General features: G+C 41.4%; 1 protein-coding gene across 1 annotated transcript in view; it reads right to left on the bottom strand.

Annotated features, from left to right (window-relative positions):
* NDUFS4 (NADH:ubiquinone oxidoreductase subunit S4) overlaps positions 1-23,378 on the bottom strand; it is a 212,493-nt gene that overhangs the window by 140,472 nt on the left and 48,643 nt on the right. Inside the window, 1 exon segment of the mRNA XM_073622366.1 lies at positions 4,830-4,908. Coding sequence (XP_073478467.1) covers positions 4,830-4,908 — 79 coding nt within the window.

Raw genomic sequence — 23,378 nt, 5'->3', positions numbered from 1 at the left:
AGTTTCACCTACCAATGTGATTTTTCTTTACTTTAAAGGGTAACTCCAATTTCATGGGTGAAAAAAACAGCAAAGAAAGAAAAAATATTATAGCACATAAAATTGCGACACTAATCACATTGTAATTGAATATTATTAAAAGTTACCTTTCCTGTTCAATCTGCAGCCACTATAATTTTCTGAGAATACATTGCAATATGGCTACCTGGAGTTGTTCTGTACACAGAATGTGTACTGACAACTCCCCAGAAACATCATTTCCTGCTTGTGTGATTGGCTCAATTTTCCCAGAAGACTGCCTAAGATACAAGTCAGATTTCAGGCATCCCCTGCTACAAAAATGTCATTTTTGGAGAGTTACTTTCAATAGGAGCACATCTAAAGGGATGTAGGCCCAGCAGATTTCCTCATTAGTGCCCTGCAGCTTCACTCCTGACAGTTAATTACAAAACCACTCCTATTAGACCAGGGGTCTGCAAACTATGGACCTCCAAACTATGGACCTCCAAACTATGGACCTCCAAACTATGGACCTCCAAACTATGGACCTCCAAACTATGGACCTCCAAACTATGGACCTCCAAACTATGGACCTCCAAACTATGGACCTCCAAACTATGGACCTCCAAACTATGGACCTCCAAACTATGGACCTCCAAACTATGGACCTCCAAACTATGGACCTCCAAACTATGGACCTCCAAACTATGGACCTCCAAACTATGGACCTCCAAACTATGGACCTCCAAACTATGGACCTCCAAACTATGGACCTCCAAACTATGGACCTCCAAACTATGGACCTCCAAACTATGGACCTCCAAACTATGGACCTCCAAACTATGGACCTCCAAACTATGGACCTCCAAACTATGGACCTCCAGTTCAGGAACTACAATTCCCATCATGCCTAGTCATGTCTGTAAATGTCAGTTTCACAATGCCTCATGGGACGTGTAGTTCCACAACCGCTGGAGGGCTGTAGTATGGAGATCCCTGCATTAGACCCACTCAGAACAGAGGCACAGACAATACACATAGGATTACTTCAGAAAAACAAAGAGGTAGGAATCTGCAACAAAGGTTGTTATTAGGGCTGCAACTAACGATTATTTTCATAATCGATTAGTTGGCCGATTATTGTTTCGATCAATCGATTAATCGGTTAATAACCGAAAAAAAAAAGTGTGGTGTATAATTTACTTAATATGTAAAGTTTTTAAAAAAAAAGGCAATTTATTCTTAAATATCTCTATGCAGTGGTAAATATAAACAACCAACTATATGGTTAGGGAGCAAAATATTGAATCCACTCTGAGAATAACAGACAAAAGAGATATACTGTATATACACTATTAGAGGAGATATACTGTATACACTATTAGACGAGAAATACTGTTTTTTTTGCTGTTCGGCAGATTAAAAAATACAAATTGCTGCAAAAACACATTACATGATTTTCTGCAGCTTCTCCATCGAAGTATATTGAATCTAAAAGCACCGTTTTGCGTTAAAAAAAAAAAAAAAGTCCTTGACCCTTTCCAAATACGCAGTGGCTGAAAAAAAGCAGATGTGAACGTGTCCCATAGGAAACCATGTAAATGAACTGTAGTGTGTTTCTGCAAAAAGCACCAAAAAACACATATGTGAACCAGGTCTAAGACGTTTAGTAACATAATGGGGTTAAAAGAAACTAAAATGAGCCCTTTATAGTACAAAAAAAGCAAATAATTGCTACTATAAGGGGTTCATTTTTTTTACTGTAGAACGGTGAAAGTAATATTTACAGTCGCGATTATTTGCTCTTTTTGTACTATAAAGGGCTCGTATTATTTTTTTAACCCCATTATGTTATTGGCCGATTAATCGATTATGAAAATAGTAATCGAATAATTTCACAATCGATTTGTTGTCGATTAATCGATTAGTTGTTTCAGCCCTAGTTGTTATAATCCATGCAATGTACATAGATCACCCAGAGGGGGAATGTTTTTTTCTCAACAAAAGTGAAGTTATGCTTTAACATTTGTGTTTAATTTTGGAACAGTTACCCTCTGCATTTGGACCATCAATTCACACACTGCATGCTGAAATCTGGATGTATTAAATGAATCCACATCCAATGTGTACAGGGAGCTGCAATTACTGGAAACCAGTTATGACCAGAGTGCAGGTCAAGATTCCCCCGCTCTTCTTCTGAGCAAGTGTTTGAGGCTCATTCACATGTATGAGGGTGCAGGAATTACAGCGATTCCTGCATCAGCAACCACCCGCAGTGAAAAGGTGCTGCTGTGAGAAACGCGCTGGGCTGCATTCATTCTGAATGGCACCACCACACATGTAAAAACATAGCCCATCTGCAGGAGCAGGAACCACAGAGAAATCACATGGTTAAAATGCATGCACTTTTTTTTTTGCGGAAAAAGCAGTCACGGCAGCCCATTCAAATAAATGGGTTGCCGTGCCCAAGCAAACGCAGCCTGCACACACGCAAAAGGGACATCCAAATACCACTAACAATACCACTAATATCACTTTACAAGGGTCAAATTAAAAAAACAAAACAAAAAAAACATCCATTTTTTTTAAATTTTGGCGTGTGGTTCCCCTTCAAGATCCTCAGAGCACAACTTGCATGCCACAAGTCGGATCAGTTAAGATGATGATGTGACTTACATTCATCAAATCACACCCAAGTCGGATCAAAGTAGTGCAGGAACATTTTTCAAAGTCAGACCAGTTAAGACGGCTCTTAAAGGGAACCATTGATTTATACACGTCATGCAACATGTGCTCCCAAAGTTGGAGTGTATGTCACACCAGTGTGAATATGACCTAAATGGTGAAGATTTTTTTTTTTCCTTTTTAAATCATAATATACAACATGAGCTCTTTCAGAGCATCACAGTTCAGTACTTTGAAGCTTCCAAGTTTTCCAGCTCCCACCTTCAAACACAGCCTGCAGAGACCCCAAGAGAACTTTTTGGGAGGCACAATAATTAACCATGGTTCTCAATCAGGCATCTATTTTAGGGATCTGTATATATTTGTCTTCTATTTATTTCAATTAATAGACACAAGGGATGCAAGATGCCACGCTCTGCCTAAAAGGCCACATTCTAGTTCCAGGGCAGTGACACTTAATAAGCTCAGTTAAAGTGGTTCTAAAGCCGAATGTTTTTTTTAATCTCAATGCATTCTCTGCATTAAAGGTAAAAACTTTGTGTACAGGATTCCCCCCCACCCCCATTTTGATCCAACATTTTGCAAGAGAGCAGCAACTCTGTCAGGCTCCCTCCCTCCCCACGGCTGTCAATCTTTTAGCGAGGGAGCGAACACACACACACACACACACACACACCCACACACACCCCCCCCCCTAGCAAGCAGCTTACTAGGGGGGTATTAAAAAGGCAGGAGGAGTCAGAAGCACTGGCAGGAGACCCCAGAAGAAGAGGAGGATCAGGCTGCTCTGTGCAAAATTATACAAAAGCAGGCATGCATGACATGACTTCTTTAAAAGAAATTTAAATGTTTAAAATCCCTTTAACCTCCCTGACGGTAATCCCGAGTGTGGCTCGGGGTTAAATTTCAGTCCCATTAGCGGTAACCCCGAGCCACACTCGGGATTACATTGCAGGATCCTGATGCGGCGTTACTTACCTTGTCCCCAGGAACCTGCGATGTCCCCCGCTGTGTCTGCGGGCTCTGTCTCCTCCGAAGCCTCTCTCTGCCAGGCTCTGTTCCCTGCGAGCGTTGCGATGCACGGGGGCGGAGCCTGGCGGCAAATTCAAAAAAATGTACAAACCATAACACATACAGTACTGTAAACTTACAGATTACAGTACTGTATGGAATCATTTCACATCCCTTTTGTCCCCAGTGCTTTGGCCCATGCCCTGCATGCAGTTTTATGTTATATATACTGTTCTTTCTGCCTGGAAACTGGAGATTGTCCATAGCAACCAAAAAGTGTCCCTTTATGTCAAAAGTGGCTTTAGACCAGCTAGAAAACAGCGATAGTAAATTAGAACACTTGTAGAATTGAGCGATAGTGAATCGTGGGGAAATGTATTTTATTATTATATTATTATTTTTTTAAATTATTTATATTTATTATAATTTATGTTTTTGTGTTTCAAACTTCATCATACCCGGGATATCTACTAGACTCTTGTTTGGACAGATTTAAGTGTGTTATCGTTAAGAATTACAGGCCTACAATATAAAACGCCAAATTTCCATGCAAAATAATTGTATCGCTTTCAGCACCTAAAATCCGAAATAATCATACCGCCAGGGAGGTTAAACTATGGTGCTGCTTGTGAGTCAGCTTCCATCCGAATCTTCTGAAACAAGTGTGTTGCTTTTTTGACATATTCCCTTTAAATGCTCACAAGAATTCCCAGAGTCTTCTAAAAAGAAAAACCAAAGTCCCTAGGCTGACCACATTTGCAATTTGCCAAAATGCTGATGGTTACATAAGGAGTTAAAATGGTTTACTGAGGATATACGGAAAACAAAAGCTTAAATTCCCATTTGTCAGTTTCACTGCATAAGCTGCTACAGGCGGATGGTCATAGTGTACACACAATTAGTGTGCCAGCACAGTGTTATGGTAATGTTTAGTGTTCACTGACAGATAACTATGACATGGGTCTGCTCATCAAGTTAACTGTTTGCACATTGCAAACTTTCCTTTCTCCCCCCCATCCCAGCAGTGTTTACCTTGCACATCCCAGATTTCCTATAGAAGAGTACTACGGGATACCCACAGCACAGTCGGAGCCCCTCAAGGAAAGATGCAGCTTGAGGAAAAGAAAACTCACCAATTTTTCATCCACAGTGATGAGTTGCGTGTCTTGACTTTGGGTCTGTGCCAGCCTCCATGTGGAAGTGTTCAGTGACCTGCAGTGCACAAACACAAAGTTAAAAAATAATTCATGCATCAAAAAAATTAAAGGCAGTTAAATCATATATAAAAAGTTAAACTTTAACATAAGCCTAGTAGGGAAAAAAAAAAAAAAAAAAAAGGAAGAAAGAAAAGAGAAGGGCACAAAAATTATTTTTCTCCCCAATTAGTTCTGTCTGCTGCGTTCTTGGCAGGCTCCCACTAAGCAGTTTACAACAGGCTGCACTTTATGTCTGCTACAGGCTCCCCGTAACACAGATAGACTGCCACTGGCAAGAACTGTACTGCTCTATATGAATGTACAGCAGCAGACTTGTCACGAACAGATCAACACAAAGCTGCAACAAGCATGGACCCAAAATGATGGCATCAGAGGTGAAGAAGAACTAAATAAAAGGCAAGGAAAAGAAAGCCCTTGTTCAGTTGTGTTTGCTGCATGGCTTGAGACAGACACTGCAAAACCAAACCCATGTAGGACTTTTTGTTATAATATAATATATATATATATATATATATATATATATATATATATATATATATATATATATATATATATATATATATATATATATATATTTTTTTTTTTTAATTATTATACAGGATTTATATAGTGCCAACCGTTTACGCAGCGCTTTACAATATAAAGAGGAGACAATACAGTTATAATACAATAAAATACAAGAGGATCCTGCTCAGAAGATAATAAATTATATATATATATATATATATATATATATATATATATATATATATATATATATATATATATATATATATATATATATATATATATATATATTCAGCATATAACCAGCTTTATATTAAAACCAGTTGCCTGTAGATTCTGCCTAATAATGAATGACTTCCTGATCCGCTGCTGAAAGGCATGCAAAAATTGCTCCTATGACAAATGCTCATCTTTGAAAGGTCCTTCCCGCCACACATCCCAACATACCAAATGGGGTGCCTCAATAGGTAGCTGTAGCCCTGCACATACTGCCAAAAGCCTGGGGGCAGCCACAGTGCTGACCTTTTCTGGATTACATAAGTCCATTGACTTACAGCTTCAATTACTACTGCATTTTTGCAATTTAGGGCAGCCCAACTCAATACGCTAAGATGCTCACAGTGACAATTCATTAATGCCGCCCATATGTGCATTCCCAAGTTTGGTGAACAACAAAACCTCCAATGCATACAGAATGGTTCTTGAGAATTGAACAGACAAGAATGATGGAAGAACTTTATTTATATGGCCCAAGGCAGGCTGCCAAATATGTACGCAATACGTAGTAATGTCCTCTTTGTGATTTTTAACTACAGGTAAGCCTATAATAAGGCTTATCTGTAGATAAAACAAATATCTCCTAAACGCGCACCATTTAGGAGATATTCACCCTGGATGCAGCTGGGGACATCACCGATGCATGCGCTCTGAAGATCCGGCATGCGCGGGAGTAACATCATCGTGGCTTTGGCCACTCATACAGCTGGAGACCGTGAAAATGGAAGAAAGACCAGGGCAAGATGGAAGCCTTGTCAGCAGTGACAGTGTGTCACTGGAGGGCTTTGTTCCAAGGTATTTTATAATGTTCTAGTATGCAATGCACACCAGCACATTAACCACCTCTTGCGCCCCCCCCCCCCCCATTGACAAATGATGGGTGAGCGGTGGCTCTGTTGTTCTGAGACAAAGTCATAGGACATCGTTCCACTCTCGCCACACTTGTGTGCAGCAATGGGTGGTTCACTTTGTCCTTGGGGCACAGCACATCACGGATCTCAGTTAAAAGCAGATGAGGAGGCTCTTTACCCATGTAATCAGCTGTGTCCAATCACAGCTGATCACATGTAAACAAGGAAATGCCGGTTATCAGCATTCCTTTCCGCACACAGCGTATGAGGAGAGACGATCAGCAGAATTTCCCCACAGGGGAGATTTGCCCTGATTATCGGTGCAGGCCCAACAGTGCCCAATCAGTGATGCCAGTCAGTGCTACCTTTCAGTGCCTCCTCAGCGCACAGCAGTGAAGGAGAAAAATAATTCATTTACAAAATTTTATAAAACAGAAACAAATTTTTTTTTTTTTTTAAAGAAAAAAAAAAAAAAAAAAAAACAAAAACAAAAAAAAAAAAAAACAGCAGCGATTAAATACAACTCAAAGAAAGTCCTATCGGTCTAAAAAAAAAAAAAAAAAAATTCAAAAATTTTGTTTCGGTACAGTGTTGCATGACTGCGCAATTGTCATTCAAAGTGCAACAGCGCTGAAAGCTTAAATTGGCCTGGGCAGGAAGGGAGTGAAAGTGCCCAGTAGACAAGTGGTCAAGCAATTGCCTTACAGCTTAGGTTCTGTGTTCATCGATTACACATACTTGGATACCCCTGACAAACAGGTAATGACAAAACGCATTGGGCCCTGACAATTAATCCACAGGCATCGATGTATGGAAACCAAAATACTCCTCGTCAAGGGGTGTCCAAGTGAATATGTAAAATGCTAAGACTGCAATTTAGAAAAAACTAAATGACGCATGTTATGTAACTTTTTTACATTCATAAGAGGTATGGAATGATGTATCTGTTGTGTCTAATGCTTCTTTTCCAATAAAAAGGTATGTAAATCAAAACAACTTTCTGTTTTCAAGACCCTTATGTACTTTTTATTCATACTGGAGTGTTACTAAAACCACAACAGTAAAATCAGTCTGTATATGCAGTAAAGCAAGCTGGTTATACTCACTGTGGAACCTAAGGGGTTAATCCTGCGCATTGTGTAAAAAGGCTGTTTGATCCTGTCTTCTCTGATCCTCCCCTTCTTCCACAGTCCCCAATCTATCTCCTGATAGAACAGAGCCTTTGGAGTCAAGGTGCACATGCTCAGTTTGGTGTGTATTGCTAGAGAGATTTTTTCCTTGGGAGGGTGCATGTGATCAGCACAGGGCCAATCAGCACTGTCCAGACCATGGGTCAGGGGTCATGCAGCCCTTATAGGACAGCCAGAGGAGAACTCCTTCTACAAGCTTTAACCAGACACCAATAGAAGTCGCAAGACTGCTATATACTGCTGATAAGAAAAGGTATTTAGCAGTTTATATTTATTAAAATAATTGCATTTCCATGTTTTGTGTACTGCGGGAGACCAGATGTAGTGATTGCAGGGTCCTGGGTTTAGTAACACTTTAAACATAAATTTATAGCTGCCTGTCTTATAGACAACTCTTTTCACAACTTCCTGGATTTCCTGCATATTTGCAGCTTCTAAATCTCCATTTTCAATTTCTAAGGACTACATAATTCATGGTACCTTGCTGCTTACAAAGAAGGGATTCATGTACTGACTGCCTTCTGAAACTCCTCCTCTCCTCCTCTTGTAGTTCAGAAGACAGTCTCTGTGAAATGTGTGACGCAGCAATATATATTTCCAGGGCATAGTAAATGTGTCACTGAATTCAAGGAAGTATATTTCTGGAATTCTTAAAAATAAGAGTTTTCAAACTTGAAGATCGTTAAATTTTGACCACAAGATACACTAAGACATTGTGTACTCCTGTTACAACCCCGTGAAAAAAAGAAAAAAAAAAAAAAAAACCTACAAATATCAAAATAAACCAACAAAATTACAAAGTTTCAGACACCATAAAAAGTTAGACTTCAATTAAAAGAAGGAGAATGGGTAAATATGTAGTTCCTAATTTTGTTTCTTATTAAAATAAAGACTTTCATGTTTAGAGAGCGAGCGGTACAAATGGATGAATCATTGGACATGCACATATTCATTTCCTGAGGCGAATAATAAAAACTTTGTACGGGAAGAGCTCCCCAACCCAAATCAAAGCATCAAAAAGACGTCATCTGAGGTCCGACATCCGGATTACAACATGTGGATTTACAAACATTTATTGCATTAGATCACTGAAAATAGTATTTTGTGCACATTGTAATTTTTTTTTCCCCTGGAGTCTATTGAGGGACACAAGAAGTTAGCATTTTGTCAGGTTATAACGTCTGCTACAGGAGGATTGGACACTGGCAAATAAAATCGACCAGCCGAGGAAAAAAACCTCTTCTGCCCAGCATGCCTCAAAGATTGTAGCAAGAAGTACTAAGAGCATGATCATAACACAGAAGTGTGGAGCCCCCCTGTGTAGAGGGACACAGCAAGTGGTAGAGTTTTGGGACACCCAAAAGCAGTCTGAGGGGTGGGCAAGCCAAAGAGCCATCTGAAGAGCAAACGCCAGAATATGAGGCTGGATAAAGCAAAACCCCCTTCCTCACATGGGAACCTGCAAAAAAAGCAGAGGAAATACATCTGATGCCCAAGACCAAGACAAACATGATCACCAGGAATGACCCAACACATAAGGTAGCATGAAACCAGACCAAGCAAAAAGCTGGACAATCTAAACTCAGCAAGCAGTGAAACACCACCAAGGAAAAGACCAAAACCCAAATATGGCTAACAAGGAACCAGACAAGAGGCCCAAAAATCATTCTTGCAAGGGCAGGTAGATCCTTGCAAGTAGAAAGACCCCAAGCTTCTACTCATCAACCCCATAAAAGTCAATAAATTAGAACACTGTACCTTAAGAAATTGTCAAAACAGACAACCACCTCACCAAGACGAGATTCACTGGGGAAGAAAACAGAAAATGACAAGGAACCACAGCTTGCCAAGGGTGTGAAAATGACTCCTAAAGCCCAGCAGAGAACCCAGGATTTAATCTCATGAAGTCAGCATAACTTAAGGGGTAAGGTTTCTGAGAACACTTCAACAGGTAGGCAGGAATGAATGTTAGAACCTAAGAAGCTGAAAAGGGGCTTGCGGAAGAATCAAGAAATAAACTTGTACAAAAGGGTGAGAACATTTCCTCGCAGAGTTGACTAGATTTCCATCCTGGAAGGGCACTAGCAAATAACTGAAGCATGCTGGGTAGAAGAGGAGTTATCCTGGCTTAGCCTACAGATTTTTGTCTGCCATGGTCCAATCCTCCTGTAGACAGAAGTATAACCCAATAGAATATGACTGTGTCCCACCCTCAATGGTAGAAAGAAAACAATTTATTGTTTCACATGTGACCATTCTCAAATGTTTATACCAGTAAAACCTTGGATTGTGAGTAACGCGGTTTACGAGCGTTTTGCAATACGAGCTTTTTTTTGTTAAATCCTGACTCGATTTGGGAGCGTTGTCTCGCAAGACTAGCAGGATTCAAGCCTCTGGGGTGTGCAGTACCGCATGTAGGCAAAGGTGCGGGGGCGCCAGAGACGCTCAGTTCCCAAGTGTTTCCGAGCGTCTCCTGCCCCCCCACCACCTCTGGCTACATGCAGTATTGCAAACACTAGCAGTGACACTGGAATTATCTGAGTTTCCACTGAATCCTATGGGGAAACTCACTTTGATATACGAGTGCTTTGGATTACAAACATGCTTCTGGAACAAATTAAGCTCCCAATCCAAGGTACTACTATACTGTTATTTCATGTGCTATGGTGATTCTCCAGACCTGCAGTTTCAACATGTCAAGTGACTGCCTATATCTGCTAAAATTAAGTAAATTTCTGCATAATTCACCAGATGGGTTAGCTTTATTTCCATATAGATATTTAATGAAACAAACATCATTGGCAACAAGAGAAAAACAGAGACAAGATGTCTGATAAAAAGGAACTGAGTAGCATCTTCAAAGAAGCCTCAGAAATGGTCATGGTTTTAACACGTTAAAACTATGAAAAAACGTAGGATCAAAATTACAATTAGACTGTTAAGCTTATAAAGGAGAGACAGGGAGGTTGTGGCTACATAGGTGGCTGCTTATATTGAAATTGGGAGAGAGATAATTTACATGACGAGTCTGCATTTCATAGGCAAGGAGCAATGATTGTGTGGGAGTAACTTCAATAGAAACCCCAAATAAAAACACTTCAGATGGATGGATTTGTTAGAAGTAGGTATGTGAAGACGAAATAAAAAGATAAAGGCCAACTAAAAAAAATCCCCTTTGACAGTGTGCCAGTGTTTTAGACCTGGCAATGCAGGTTTCATTTCAGCTAGCCCATACAGTAGTGGTGACTTAAAGTTCCAGCCTGGGTAAAAAAAAAAAATTTAAAGTCAGCAGCTACAACTACTGTAGCTAAAATAAATATTGATGCGCTCTAATAAATTCTCAATCAAAATAAATTACGAAAATGTGCAGGTACATGTGATCTACTGTAGCTGCTGACTTTTAATATAAGGACACTAGCCAGCGATGTTGGCACCCTAAACTGATCCGTCCATTGGCTCTGGGTGCTGGCGCCAATATTGCTAGTAAGGGAAACCAGCAGTGAAGCCTTCCTGAATGATCCAGTTGTCTTTTGGGACACACACAGGTCCCAGAAAGCAGCACGGGGGCACGATGATGCGATCATGGAAATGACATACCTTGACACATACACATATATATATATATATATATATATATATATATATATATATATATATATATACACACACTGTACTATTGTTTAAGACAGAGTTGACAGAGTTGTTCTTTTGCCTGGAACTCCGCTTTAAAGTGATTGTTATTTAAAAAAGTCTAACATGTCATACTTACCTGCTCTGTGTAGTGGTTTTGCACAGAGCAGCCCAGATCCTCCTCTTCTTGGGTCCCTCATCGGTGCTCCAGACCCCTCCCTCCTGCCCCCACAGCAAGCAGCTTGCTATGGGGGCACCCAAGTCGAGCTGCTGCTTTGTGTCCATTCAGACAGCGAGCCACGGCTTGGCCCCACCCCTCTCTGTCCTCATTGGCTCACTGACTGACAGCAGCGGGAGCCAATGGCATCCCCTGTGTGTCTTAGCCAATCAGGAGAGTCACGGACAGCAGAGTCTCTTGTGCAACATCGCTGGATCGAGATGGGGCTCATAAGCATTAGGGCGGCTGAGCGGGGCTGCTGCACACTGAAGTTTTTTTATCTTCATGCATGGAATGCATGACAATAAAAAAACCTTCTGCCTTTACTTTAATAATTCACTTTGGTTCACTTTAATAATTCTGTAAGCAGCAGTAAAAATTGAATTTGGTCATTAAACCAGAACTAAACCCTCCAATTGTTTTCAGCCAAGGAATCAGTCATCTTGGCCTCTGCTTGATCTTCAATGGTCCTGCACATTTTTGGGGGCAGATGTGGAGCGATTTGAGCCATACAAATTTATGGCTCAAATTGCACTGCACAGACATCATGTGAGATTTGCACTAAAATGTGGTGCTATTCCTGTGCGAATCACATGCAATCAATGGATTTAGTTCCACTATAAAGTGGTTCCAATGTCAAACTGTTCTTTATCTTAATGCAATCCCTGCATTAAAGCAGAACTAAACCCATAGATTTAACGGTTCCAAAAAACAGTTACAATTGCTTGTGCTCAAACTGTCAAACCATCAAATGGCTGGTGTCATAAGTGATCACATGTGTGGCACTATGGCAGTGGCAGACCAAAAAGAATCTAAGATAGTAGCTTCCATGGCTGAAAAGAATAGGTGGTTTTAGTTCTGTTTTAAGGTTAAAAGATAACAAAAAAAAAAAAATACAGCTGGGTTGAATGGAAAAAGACCTGCCGTGTTTACCAGGCTTAACTCCTTGTGCTGCTTCTTCTCCAAGTCCTGTTGTACAAGGGTTTACAAAAGGCTGGAATCAAGTCCAAACCAAGTGGACCGTTTACCAAAAATGTAAGGTAAAGAAACCTTGTAGGAAGACACTCCTGTACTGTTGGAGCATATTCTCCAAAGACTTTAGGTACTAAGCAAAGCCCATGAAGGATAAAGCCATCATACCCTGTAGTATGGAGCCTGGGGTAGGAAAAAGTATACTTAACCTTAAAGAGGAGCTCCAGGCTCCTTCAGAAAAAAAATAAAAGTCCCTTGAAAAAGTCACGTGGCTGTGACGTAACGCGTAGGGAGGAAGAGCCTGTGACGTTCCCAGCACTTGCTGTGTGTGAGCAGTGGCGACGGATGAGTAGCCCCAGCGCTGAGCTCCGTGTAGCAGATCAGTGTAAATGCGATCGTGTGAAGTGGGAGATGTGAGTGAAACAGAGTATGCTAGCACTTAGTATTCAACTATTATGATCTCTACGCAATGGATGTATGTTTTTTTTTATTTTTCATGTCTCGGATATGAGCGGAATAGCGGACTAAAACGAAACGAGCAAAGGAGTGACAGTAAAACTTTTCTCTACACCATTTATTGATTTATATTGGTCACAGTAAAACCGGCACTGAATGAACTTATTTTATGCACAACACACTAGATGAAATTTTTTGAGAACTATATGCTGACGCTTTCAATGTATTTATTTATTCATGTATTTAAGTTTACGGTTTTGACAGATTAACTTTTTACAGCAAATTGGCACTGAACCTACTTTTATATTGATGTAACTTAGCAGATGTATTTTGAGCACTTTATGGTAACAGTCATAATTTATTTATTTACGTTCATGATGGTGGGGGATTTTTTATTGTGATAACTGTATCTATTTTCAGTGATTTAAGATTTTTCAGATTATTTTCAGGTGTTTATATATGGTAAATTACTGGTTAGTAGGATTTATTTAGCCAAACACTGGTTTAAGCACTCACTAAGGTGTAGTAATAAGAGGATAATCAGCGCAATTAATCACTTAAACTATTCATTGATCAAATCGCATATTTATTGCAGCTATTTTATTTGGTCATCTCTTGTTAACCACCTAGTATCCGTACTGAAGGTATCCACGTCAGCGCTTTAGTATCTTACAATCATAAACCTTGTAGGAAGACACTCCTGTACTGTTTGAGCATATTCTCCAAAGACTTTAGGTACTAAGCAATGCCCATGAAGGATAAAGCCATCACACCCTGTAGTATGGAGCCTGGGGTATACTTAACCTTAAAGAGGAGCTCCAGGCTCCTTCAGAAAAAAAATAAAAGTCAGCAACTACAAATACTGTGGCTGACTTAAAGAGGAAGTAAACGTCCTCTGCTGACATGTACCTATAGGCAAGTCTATAATAAGGCTTACCTATATAGGTAGTGAACATATCTCCTAAACCTGTACAGTTTAGGAGAGATTTACATTGCATGCAGCCAGCGACATCACTGGTGCATGCGCTCTGAAGGAATGGCCCGCGAGTGCCGTTCCTTCCGAGCACCGTGCCGTGAACGGCAGCTCCCGCACGCATGCACGGGAGTGACGTCAATGCGGCTCCTGACAATCAAAGCTGGAGCCTGCGAATAAGGAAGAAACTCCAGGAAGATGTCGGCCGTGTCAGCGGTTTGCGGGGACGGCTGCAACAGCTTTGTTCTAAGGCAAGTATTTCATAATGAGCTAGTACCTGCTCCCCCTCCACCCTCCACCCAAAATGTGCCAAATGTGGCAGCAGAGGGGCAAGGCACCACCCTCAACCCTGGACCTACAGGATGAATGCCAAAGAGGGCAGCGCCACATTAGACTTTAGTATCCACAGAGAGCAGTCATACATCATTAGGTTATAGGACCCACCAAAAAAAAGAAGAGGACTAGGGACCTGTGATGTCACTGATCACAGCGTGGAAAAAAAATTTGTATGTACAAACCTCAAAGTGTGACCAGGGGGCAAATGGAGGGGAGCCTTGCAAGCCCAGATTTAGGATTTAGGCATTCTTAACCTGTACACAGGCATTCCAAATTGGTGCTTTTGCTGCCACATAACACACATACTGCCAGTAAAATTAAATTAGGTATTAACTAGGGTTGTCCCGATACCGATACTAGTATCGGTATCGGCACCGATACCGAGCATTTGCCCAAGTACTTGTACTCGGGCAAATGCTCCCGATGCTTCCCCCTATACCTTGACTGTCAGCGGTGATCGGCGCGTGGGGGAGTTAGAAGCTTCCCCCCCACGGCTTTCAGCTGCTTTAGTGACATACAGCGGTGATCGGTGCTTGTAACTCCCCCACACACGATCACCGCTGACTGTCACCTCATCCCCCTTAGTCCCCCTCCGTTCCTCTGTCCCCCTCCGCTGTCCTGCTCCGTTGCTTTGTCCCCCTCCGTTCCTCTGACCCCCTCCGCTGTCCTCCTTCTTTGCTCTGTCCCTCTCCGTTCCTCTGTCCCCCTCCGCTGTCCTGCTCCGTTGCTTTGTCCCCCTCCGTTCCTCCTTCTTTGCTCTGTCCCCCTCCGTTGCTCTGTCCCCCTCCGTTCCGGCTTTCCGCTGTCCCCTCCGTTCTGCTGTCTCTCCGCTGTGTGAATGGACAGAGTCAGCTGACTCTGTCTATTCACATAACTGAAACATTGTAATCACCTGTGATTACGATGTGTCAGTTTATGAATGGAGAGGAGTCGCTGTCTTCTCTCCATTCATTCTCAGTGCAGCTGAGGCTGCAGAGAAAGGGACTGGGGAATCTCTATCCTCTGTCTCTTTCTCTGTCTCAAGGGGGAGATATCAGAGGTCTGTTAAGACCCCTGATATCTCACCAAAGCCCCCCAACAGGGCTGATTAAAAAAAAAAAAAAACACACACATAGTGCAATAAAGAATAAAAAAAATTAAATTGTAAAAAATAAATGTAAATGAAAAAAAAAAAAAAAAAAAAACAAACAAACACACACACACACACAGTTCACTCCCCCCCCCCCCCCCAAAAAAAAAAAAAAAAACACTGTCACGTGACATTAAAAAAAAAGTATCGGTAATCGGTATCGGCGAGTACTTGAAAAAAAGTATCGGTACTTGTACTCGGTCCTAAAAAAGTGGTATCGGGACAACCCTAGTATTAACCCAAGCTGGCTGCAATACTGGAATGCACTTTAAGCCTAGGTTTACATTGGTCAAAATTGGCATTTAGTTTAGCTTTAAAGTGGATGTAAACCCTCACATATACCCAGTGAAGTGAACAGCCTCAAATGATACACGGAAATGAAACAAATCTCCATATAGATTTTACATGTATATCTGTCTTCAACTTGCCATAAGTTTTAGAAAGTGAACATCTTGTTAGAGATTTTCTCTTCCTGTTCAGCACTAGGAGTGGATTTTTGGCATACAGCCAAGACAGCTGATTGGAGGAAAGGCAACCCCCCCCCCCCATAGGCAATGGAAGGAAGGAATGTGCAGAGCCCTGCTATGACAAAACAAGCTCTCTGCTAATCTATTTAAACACAAATTTCAGGCTGGTTTTATCTCAGTTTGGAGAACTTGTCTGAATTTATCAAGCTGATAACAGAAGAACAAAGCAGCAGAAATGCACCTGACTTAGTGCTTTGGAGATAGATATGCCCAGGTCAAATTTAACGAATCAGGTTTACATCCACTGGCATACCTTTGCCATCTCAATTTATTGAATCAGGTTTACATCCACTGGCATACCTTTGCCATCTCAATAACGTTTTAGAACTTCAATAACTACCATCGAACTGAGAAGTGCTGGTAAAACTTCTCTTTGCATCAATGCCAGTACCAGGTTCTGGGTCCCTCTGGAGCTCTACAGTTTAAAATAGAAAGAGGTGCTGACACTTTTAAACACTTTGCGTTAAAGCTGAACTCTATGGAAATTTTAAGAATAACCTTGCACTTGGGTCCCCCCACAAGGGTAAATGTCCATTTTTGCCTGGGGTACCACAGGCGCTTTACTCAGTACATGCCTCACAGCTGCAGGCTCCCTCCTATCCATGCAATTGGTCTCCTAAAACCACTTATATTTGGCCCTACGTCCAGCAGCTACACCATCACTTCATCACATACAACGCAAGATCAGCAGTCCTTCAATGTAAGTGAGAATTCTGAGCTCACAACATGGAGAATCAGAGGGAACACCAAAGCACAGGCTGCTGGGGGAGAGAGGGATAGAGTAAAACTGATTTTTATTAAACCCCAGCAAAAATGAGCATCTAACCCTCACGGCATGGAGAGATCCCCATGGAGATGATAGTTTTGACTTGCGGCAGAGCTTAGTCTTTAAGCAGCCCTCAAATTTTCCACTCGCATTTTGCAAGTGGAAAATGAGGGCCGGCAAGCGTGGGCTGCCTCAGAGCGGGGAAGGGGCAAGCACCGCCAGTAGGCGGTGTTGAATAGGAGTCGTTCTCGCAGCGATCGCCCCAGGGAAGAGAGAGGAGAGCAGGCGGCCAGATCATAAGAGCACCAAGGAACATCGCTGTAACAGCTTTCATTAGAATTGCCGAGTGTTCCTCGCTGTCACACACAGCCCCGCCTCCTGGCCCAGGTACTTTGGACAGGTGGTCTGTCTATCAATGCCGGGATGTGTGACGTGTATCAAAGTACCCAGGCACATTGTTGGGCACAGGTGAAGCGGCATTGATGGATACAGGTAGGCTGCATTGATGAGCACAAGTGAGGCTGCACTGATAAAGTTGTTAATATTTATTTTTGTGACTTAATTCTGCATAAAACATTTAAGTGTCATTTCATGAGATAATTTAGGAGGGCGTGTTTAGGGCCAGAATTAGGGGCGGGGCAACTGTTGACTGTTGTGACTGTTTTGATGTTGAATTTTAAAAGCAGCAGTCTTCTGTCAGATTAGCAAACCTGTGAGATCAGCAGGCTTGCCAATGCTTTTAAAATTTAACTTCAAAACAGTCACACGGACTTCCAAATACTGTATTTGACTATAAAAGTTCAGTTTACTGGTAAAACTAACTGTGAAATGCAAGACTTCAGTGGCTGTAAAAAGCTGTCTGCTTGGCGACTTCAGACTGTAGGCTTACTGCGGACGAGTGAGGGTGTACCAAGATGGCCGCGACGGAACGTCACTTCCCTTACATATTCTGATGGGTAGCGGCTTTCTGACAGGACACTGGCACTGAGGGGAGTTTGCAGATATTTGTCAGGAAAAGTCAGCATATTAGTCCTCGTCACTCATACCTGCATTTCAGCAAAACTTTATGTTACAATATCTGTACGGGTCCACTTACAGTAGAAACATAGAAGTGATGGCAGGAAAAGACTGAGTAGTCCATTGAGTCTGCCCGTTTTTTTGTTTTGTTTTTTTCGTTAACTTTAATGTCCGAGTATAGATCTAGGTTTATCCCAAGCAGGTTCGAAGCCATTTATTGTTGATGGTCTCACTACCTCGGCTGGTTGTTTATTCCACACATCAACTACCCTTTGGAGTAAAATAATACTTTCTAAGATTAGTCTTGAACTTCCCTCCAGTGAGTTTGAGGTGATGTCCCCGTGTTCTTGATTCTGGTTTCATATTGAAAAGCCCGCCTTCCTGAACCCCATCTATTTGAAGGTTTTCAATCATGTCTCCCCTCTCCCTTCTTTCCTTCAGACTGTACATATTAAGTTCCTGAAGTCGCTCTCAATGCGTTTTATTCCCCAAACCTTTCACCAATTTTGTTACCCATCTCTGGACTCATTCTATCTTATCAATGTCTATGTGTGACGTCTCCAGAACTGGACACAGAATTCTAAATGAGGTCTCACTAAAACTGTATATAGAAGAATCAGGACCTCCTTCCTCCTACTTCAATTAAAGTGGATGTAAAGTCAAAAGTTTTTTTTTTATCAATGCATTCTGTGTATTAAGATAAAAAGCCTTCTGAGTGCAGCAGCCCCCCTCAGCACCTCTAATACTTACCTGAGCCCCATCTCTGTACAGCGATGTCCACAAGTCCCACGGCCATCTGGGAATCCCCTTCCTGGTTGACTAAGACAGCAGCGGTGCCATTGCCTCCCACTGCTTTCAAAGTCAGTTAGCCAATCAGGCGAGAGAGGTGGTGGGGCCAAACCACAGCTCCATGTTTGAATAGACACACAGGGCTGCAGCTCAGCTCGGGTGCCCCCATAGCAAACTGCTTGCTGTGGGGGCACTTGATCGGAAGGAGGGGCCAGGAGCAGTGAAGAGGCACCCGAGAAGAGGAGGATCCAGGCTACTCTGTGCAAATCCACTGCAAAAGAGCAGGTAAGTATAACATGTTATTTAAAATATATATATATATATATATATATATATATATATATATATATATATATATATATATATATATATATATATTTTTTTTTTTTTATACCCACTATTTAGAAAATCCTCTTCTGGCCATTGCCACGATGATTGTGGGCATGTGAAGCCCAATCTCAACCTCTTCCTGGATTTGCGATGGAGAGATGCATGCTGGGTAACCAGCATGCACCTCTTGATCTCGTGCATGCGCGATGCTCTGCCAGCCGATTGTTTTGAAAGTTGCCAAAGCAACGGGTAGCGACAGAGGAAGGTCCTGCCCTGTTATGCAACATAGATGTGATCCACCTTAAATCGCGTCATTTTCGGTCAGGAAAGAACGCGATTTTTGCTCACAGTACTGCCCACTGACTCCTGGGAAATGACAACTCACATTTCCCAGGAGCACAGGCGAGGGAGGAAGTGATGTGGAGCTCCACGGACCCGAAGTGGCAGATTAGGAGCCACTACACAGCAACAGGGCGTTTCTGGTGAGTAATAAAAAGAAATAATTCCCCCAAATGTTTAATACTAATATGAAAGGACTGTGAAGATTTAAAAAAAAAATTCTGGGTGGAACTCCGCTTTAGCAATTGCTTGTATAAATAAGATGTTTTGAAATTTCTGCAAACACATAATGTGGCAAAATCAAAATGTCTCCAGTCATCAAAATGCATCTAGAATATTTTGTGATGGGATGGTCTCCCTAAGTAAAATCCATTCTGTGCATTCTTTGAAGATTCCAATCACCTTTGTGTCATCACTGGCCCCCTGATGGGCTTTTCTACAGGCATATGGGGTGATTGCACGTCAGAAAGGGGCATTGGGAGGCTAATATGCTGGCCATACACTATACGAAAAAAATCGGCCAAAATTCAGTCATTTTGACAGTTTGCTGTTTTTTCGGCCAGTTAATGGGCACAAAGTCGATAAGCTTTGGGGCGTTTTTGAGCAGAAAAAAAAATGAAGGACAAGTTTGGAAATTCTCTGCCGAACTAAAGATAAATTGAAAGGTTAATGTGTTTCACGTCCCAACTGTCTGCACTAGGCATATGTAAAAAAAATGAACAAAAAATGCATTCATTTATGTCCACTGAACGATTTATCGGTCATTACATAATGGCACTATCGTTTGCGCTCACAGCCGAATGTTCGTTTTTCTAAAATGGGTTCGGACAATTTTTCGTATAGTGTGCCAGCATTACACAAAATCAAAGACCTGGCTGTTATAGCTTTGCTAGGAGACAAGGAACATGGGAACTTCCCACCAGGGAGAGCAGAAATACCTGTGGAGGAATGAAGTTCAGCCTTCACTCCAGGCCTGTACACTGGACGTTTTGAAACCTCTCCTAAACGAATTAACTTGACAGATAGTTACCGACGTTTAAAAACGTCCATTTTGACGCATTTACATGTCGTGTTTAGCCACGTTTGAGTTTAGAAGCTTTTTTTGTATCTCCATTAAAAACGCCTGTAAATGAAACATGGCTAAACGCGAGTTACCACGTTTACAAGCTGTGACAGGCATTTGGCGTTTCAAAATGCCTCTGAACTTCCGTCCTGAATGCATTTTTTTTGCTTTCCAAAAAATGCTTCTAAATTCAACTATCTAGAAACGACTATAAACTATAAGTAAGATAACAGAGGAGAGTTCAGGGGCAGCTGAAAAAAAAAACAAAAAAAAAAAAAAACACCCAACTGCTCCTAAACGTCCGTTTATCAACGGCAGCGTACATGAAGCCTTACAGAACTTTCAGTCAGGTTATGTCTTAAAAAAAAAAAAAAGTAGTATCTGCTTATGTGCCACTGTAACATCCTAATCTGTCTGCTTTGCAACAGCAAATCTACCAGCATCTTCAGTGAAGCAAAAAATCCGTCCACTTATACAGAAGCAAACAGTCTGAATAGCTCAAAAGCTTTGAAGGGATGAGTGTGATTTTCAGTAAGTTCACAGGGTTTCTCCTGACCCCATCCTAACAGAGCTTTGAAGACTCTACACCCTCCTGTACTAGGCTGTGAATTCTGGCTTATCCCACAAACATGGCAAATGGCAAACTTAGATGTCAACATTGTAGAAGAACATCATCTTCACCTTGAGGCCTATTTCACATGGTTTCAGCTTGTATGGAAGAGATGTGAACAGCAAGCTTTGTTGAAGCTTTTAACCACTTCAGCCCCGGAAGGATTTACCCCCTCCCTGACCAGAGCACTTTTTGCAATTCGGCACTGCGTCGCTTTAACTGACAATTGCACGGTCGTGCGACGTTGTACCCAAACAAAATGAACGTCCTTTTTATGCCATAAATATAGCTTTCTTTTGGTGGTATTTGATCACCTCTGCGTTTTTTATTTTTTGCACTATAAACAAAAAAAAGTGCACCAATTCCTAAAAAAAAACAAAAAATAAAAAATAAACGCATTATCGTTTACTTTTTGCTATAATAAACCCCCCAAAAATATATTAAAAAAAAACAAATTTTCCTCCTCAGTTTAGGCCGATATGTATTCTACATATTTTTGGTAAAAAAAGAAAAAAAATTGCAATAAGTGTATATTGATTGGTTTGCGCAAGTTATAGCGTCTACAAAATAGAGAGCTTTATGGCATTATTAATTTTTTTTTTTTTAATTAGTAATGGCAGTCGGGACTGCGACATTATGGCGGACACATCGGACATTTTTTACACTATTTTTTGGGGGTCATTTATACAGCGATCAGTGCTATAAAAATGCACTGATTACTGTGTAAATGACACTGGCAGTGAAGGGGTTAACCACTAGGGGGAGATGAAGGGATTAAGGGTGTCCTAGGGAGTGATTCTAACTGTGGGTGGGGGGGGGGCTACAACACACATGACAGCAATCACTGCTCCCGATCACAGAGAGCAGTGATCTCTGTCCTGTCATTAGGCAGAACAGGGAAATGCTTTGTTTACAAAAGCATCTCCCTGTTCTAGCTCTCCCTGACACGATTGCAGGCACAGGGTGGACATAGAGTCCGCGGGACTCGCGGCGAGCGCTCGCACAGTGCCGCTTCTTGAAGGGGACGTACCTGTACGCCCTTTTGCCCACCAGCGCCATTCTGCCGATGTATATCGGCGTGCGCTGGTCAGGAAGCGGTTATACTATCATTCAGTTACCAGCAGCAGTGTGCATGAGGCCTAAGATATAAATTCCTGGCAGCTTTTTTGAAGTTTTCATCTTTACTACAGTTACGTTTAATTCGTAAATATTGACTGTAGGGTATACTCCTAAGCAATGGCTCAGGAAAAAGGAACATTTTTGTTTGACTGTAATTCATTGTAAAATGGAGATTGAAATCATTAATAGAAATGGCATATAGAAACTGTCCAAGTTCAGCCTCAGTGCCAGACCAAATAATTTGTACATCGATGTAACGATACCAATACATGATATTGGCGAGAAGGCCAGTAAGGTCATCACGGGAAAAAAGGTCCTTCTCCCACCCCCCCAGGTACAGGTTGGCATACGATAGGACACATTTGGTCCCCATTGCAATCCTCTGCGCCCTTGTGTATTTTTCCCTCCCCTCCCTCATCCACCACTTTGCCTGTGGGGTTGTGGCGAGAGGGGGCGGTCCTTTGGTTGCAGTGCTCGGCTGGTCTCCTTCCGTATCTGTGCCTGCGGCCGCACCCACCTGCCTCGGGGCATTGTGGTTGATGTGGTTCGAGGGACCAGGCGGGACTCATTTGGTCGGTGACGTCAGGCGCCAACCAAATGGAGGACACAAAGCCAGCTTCTGGGGCAGCACTATTTCCAGAGACTGAGGGCAAATGTTGCAATATCTATGCGCTGTTTAATGTGGGATTATTATTGAACTTATATTCACTTCTCTACTACAGTTTATTAACCATTTAGGTCCGTGTTCACTACCTTATTATCTAACCAATTTCTTTGATGATTTTTAGTTTATTATTTGCCATTTGTAGTTCCTATTAGACTTCCTTCTTATAGATTTAACATCCGGTCCTATTCCGTGTACTTGTTTATAAAATAAACATTTAGTTCTTTCATATTAATTTACATTTTATTAATATTAATAATATTCCATATTATGCTAGCACTTCTACTCTTGTTTCTTTATACTTCATATATATTAAACATAAATCATCTTAAAATATCCCTACACATTATTGTTTCTTTAAAAATTCATTGACCCCTTATTTCATATACGACCATAGGCCTCTATTTCAACAAATTTGACCCATACTCGCTCCCTATTGTCTAAATCTTTCTTCTCTTCCTTTTTAGTTGTACTTATTATTCCTTTTCTCCGCTTACAGAGTTTCTCATTTTGTTCCTATCGAATATAATTCATCCTATATCCCAGTTGCCCTTCACCCCATGCTCTGAATTTGTTTGCTTTTAAGTATTTTGTTTGGCACCGTCCTATGAATTTGGTACCGAACGTATTTATATATCTCTTCATACTCTTCTTTAGGCCTTTTATACATTTTTTTTGGTTTGCGTTTCTTAGCCTGGTCCTTT

Source organism: Aquarana catesbeiana, linkage group LG01, assembly GCF_042186555.1.
Source record: "Aquarana catesbeiana isolate 2022-GZ linkage group LG01, ASM4218655v1, whole genome shotgun sequence".
Classification (NCBI taxonomy): domain Eukaryota; kingdom Metazoa; phylum Chordata; class Amphibia; order Anura; family Ranidae; genus Aquarana; species Aquarana catesbeiana.
Note: the sequence above shows the minus strand (reverse complement) of the source record. Positions and strands in the feature narration are given on the sequence as shown.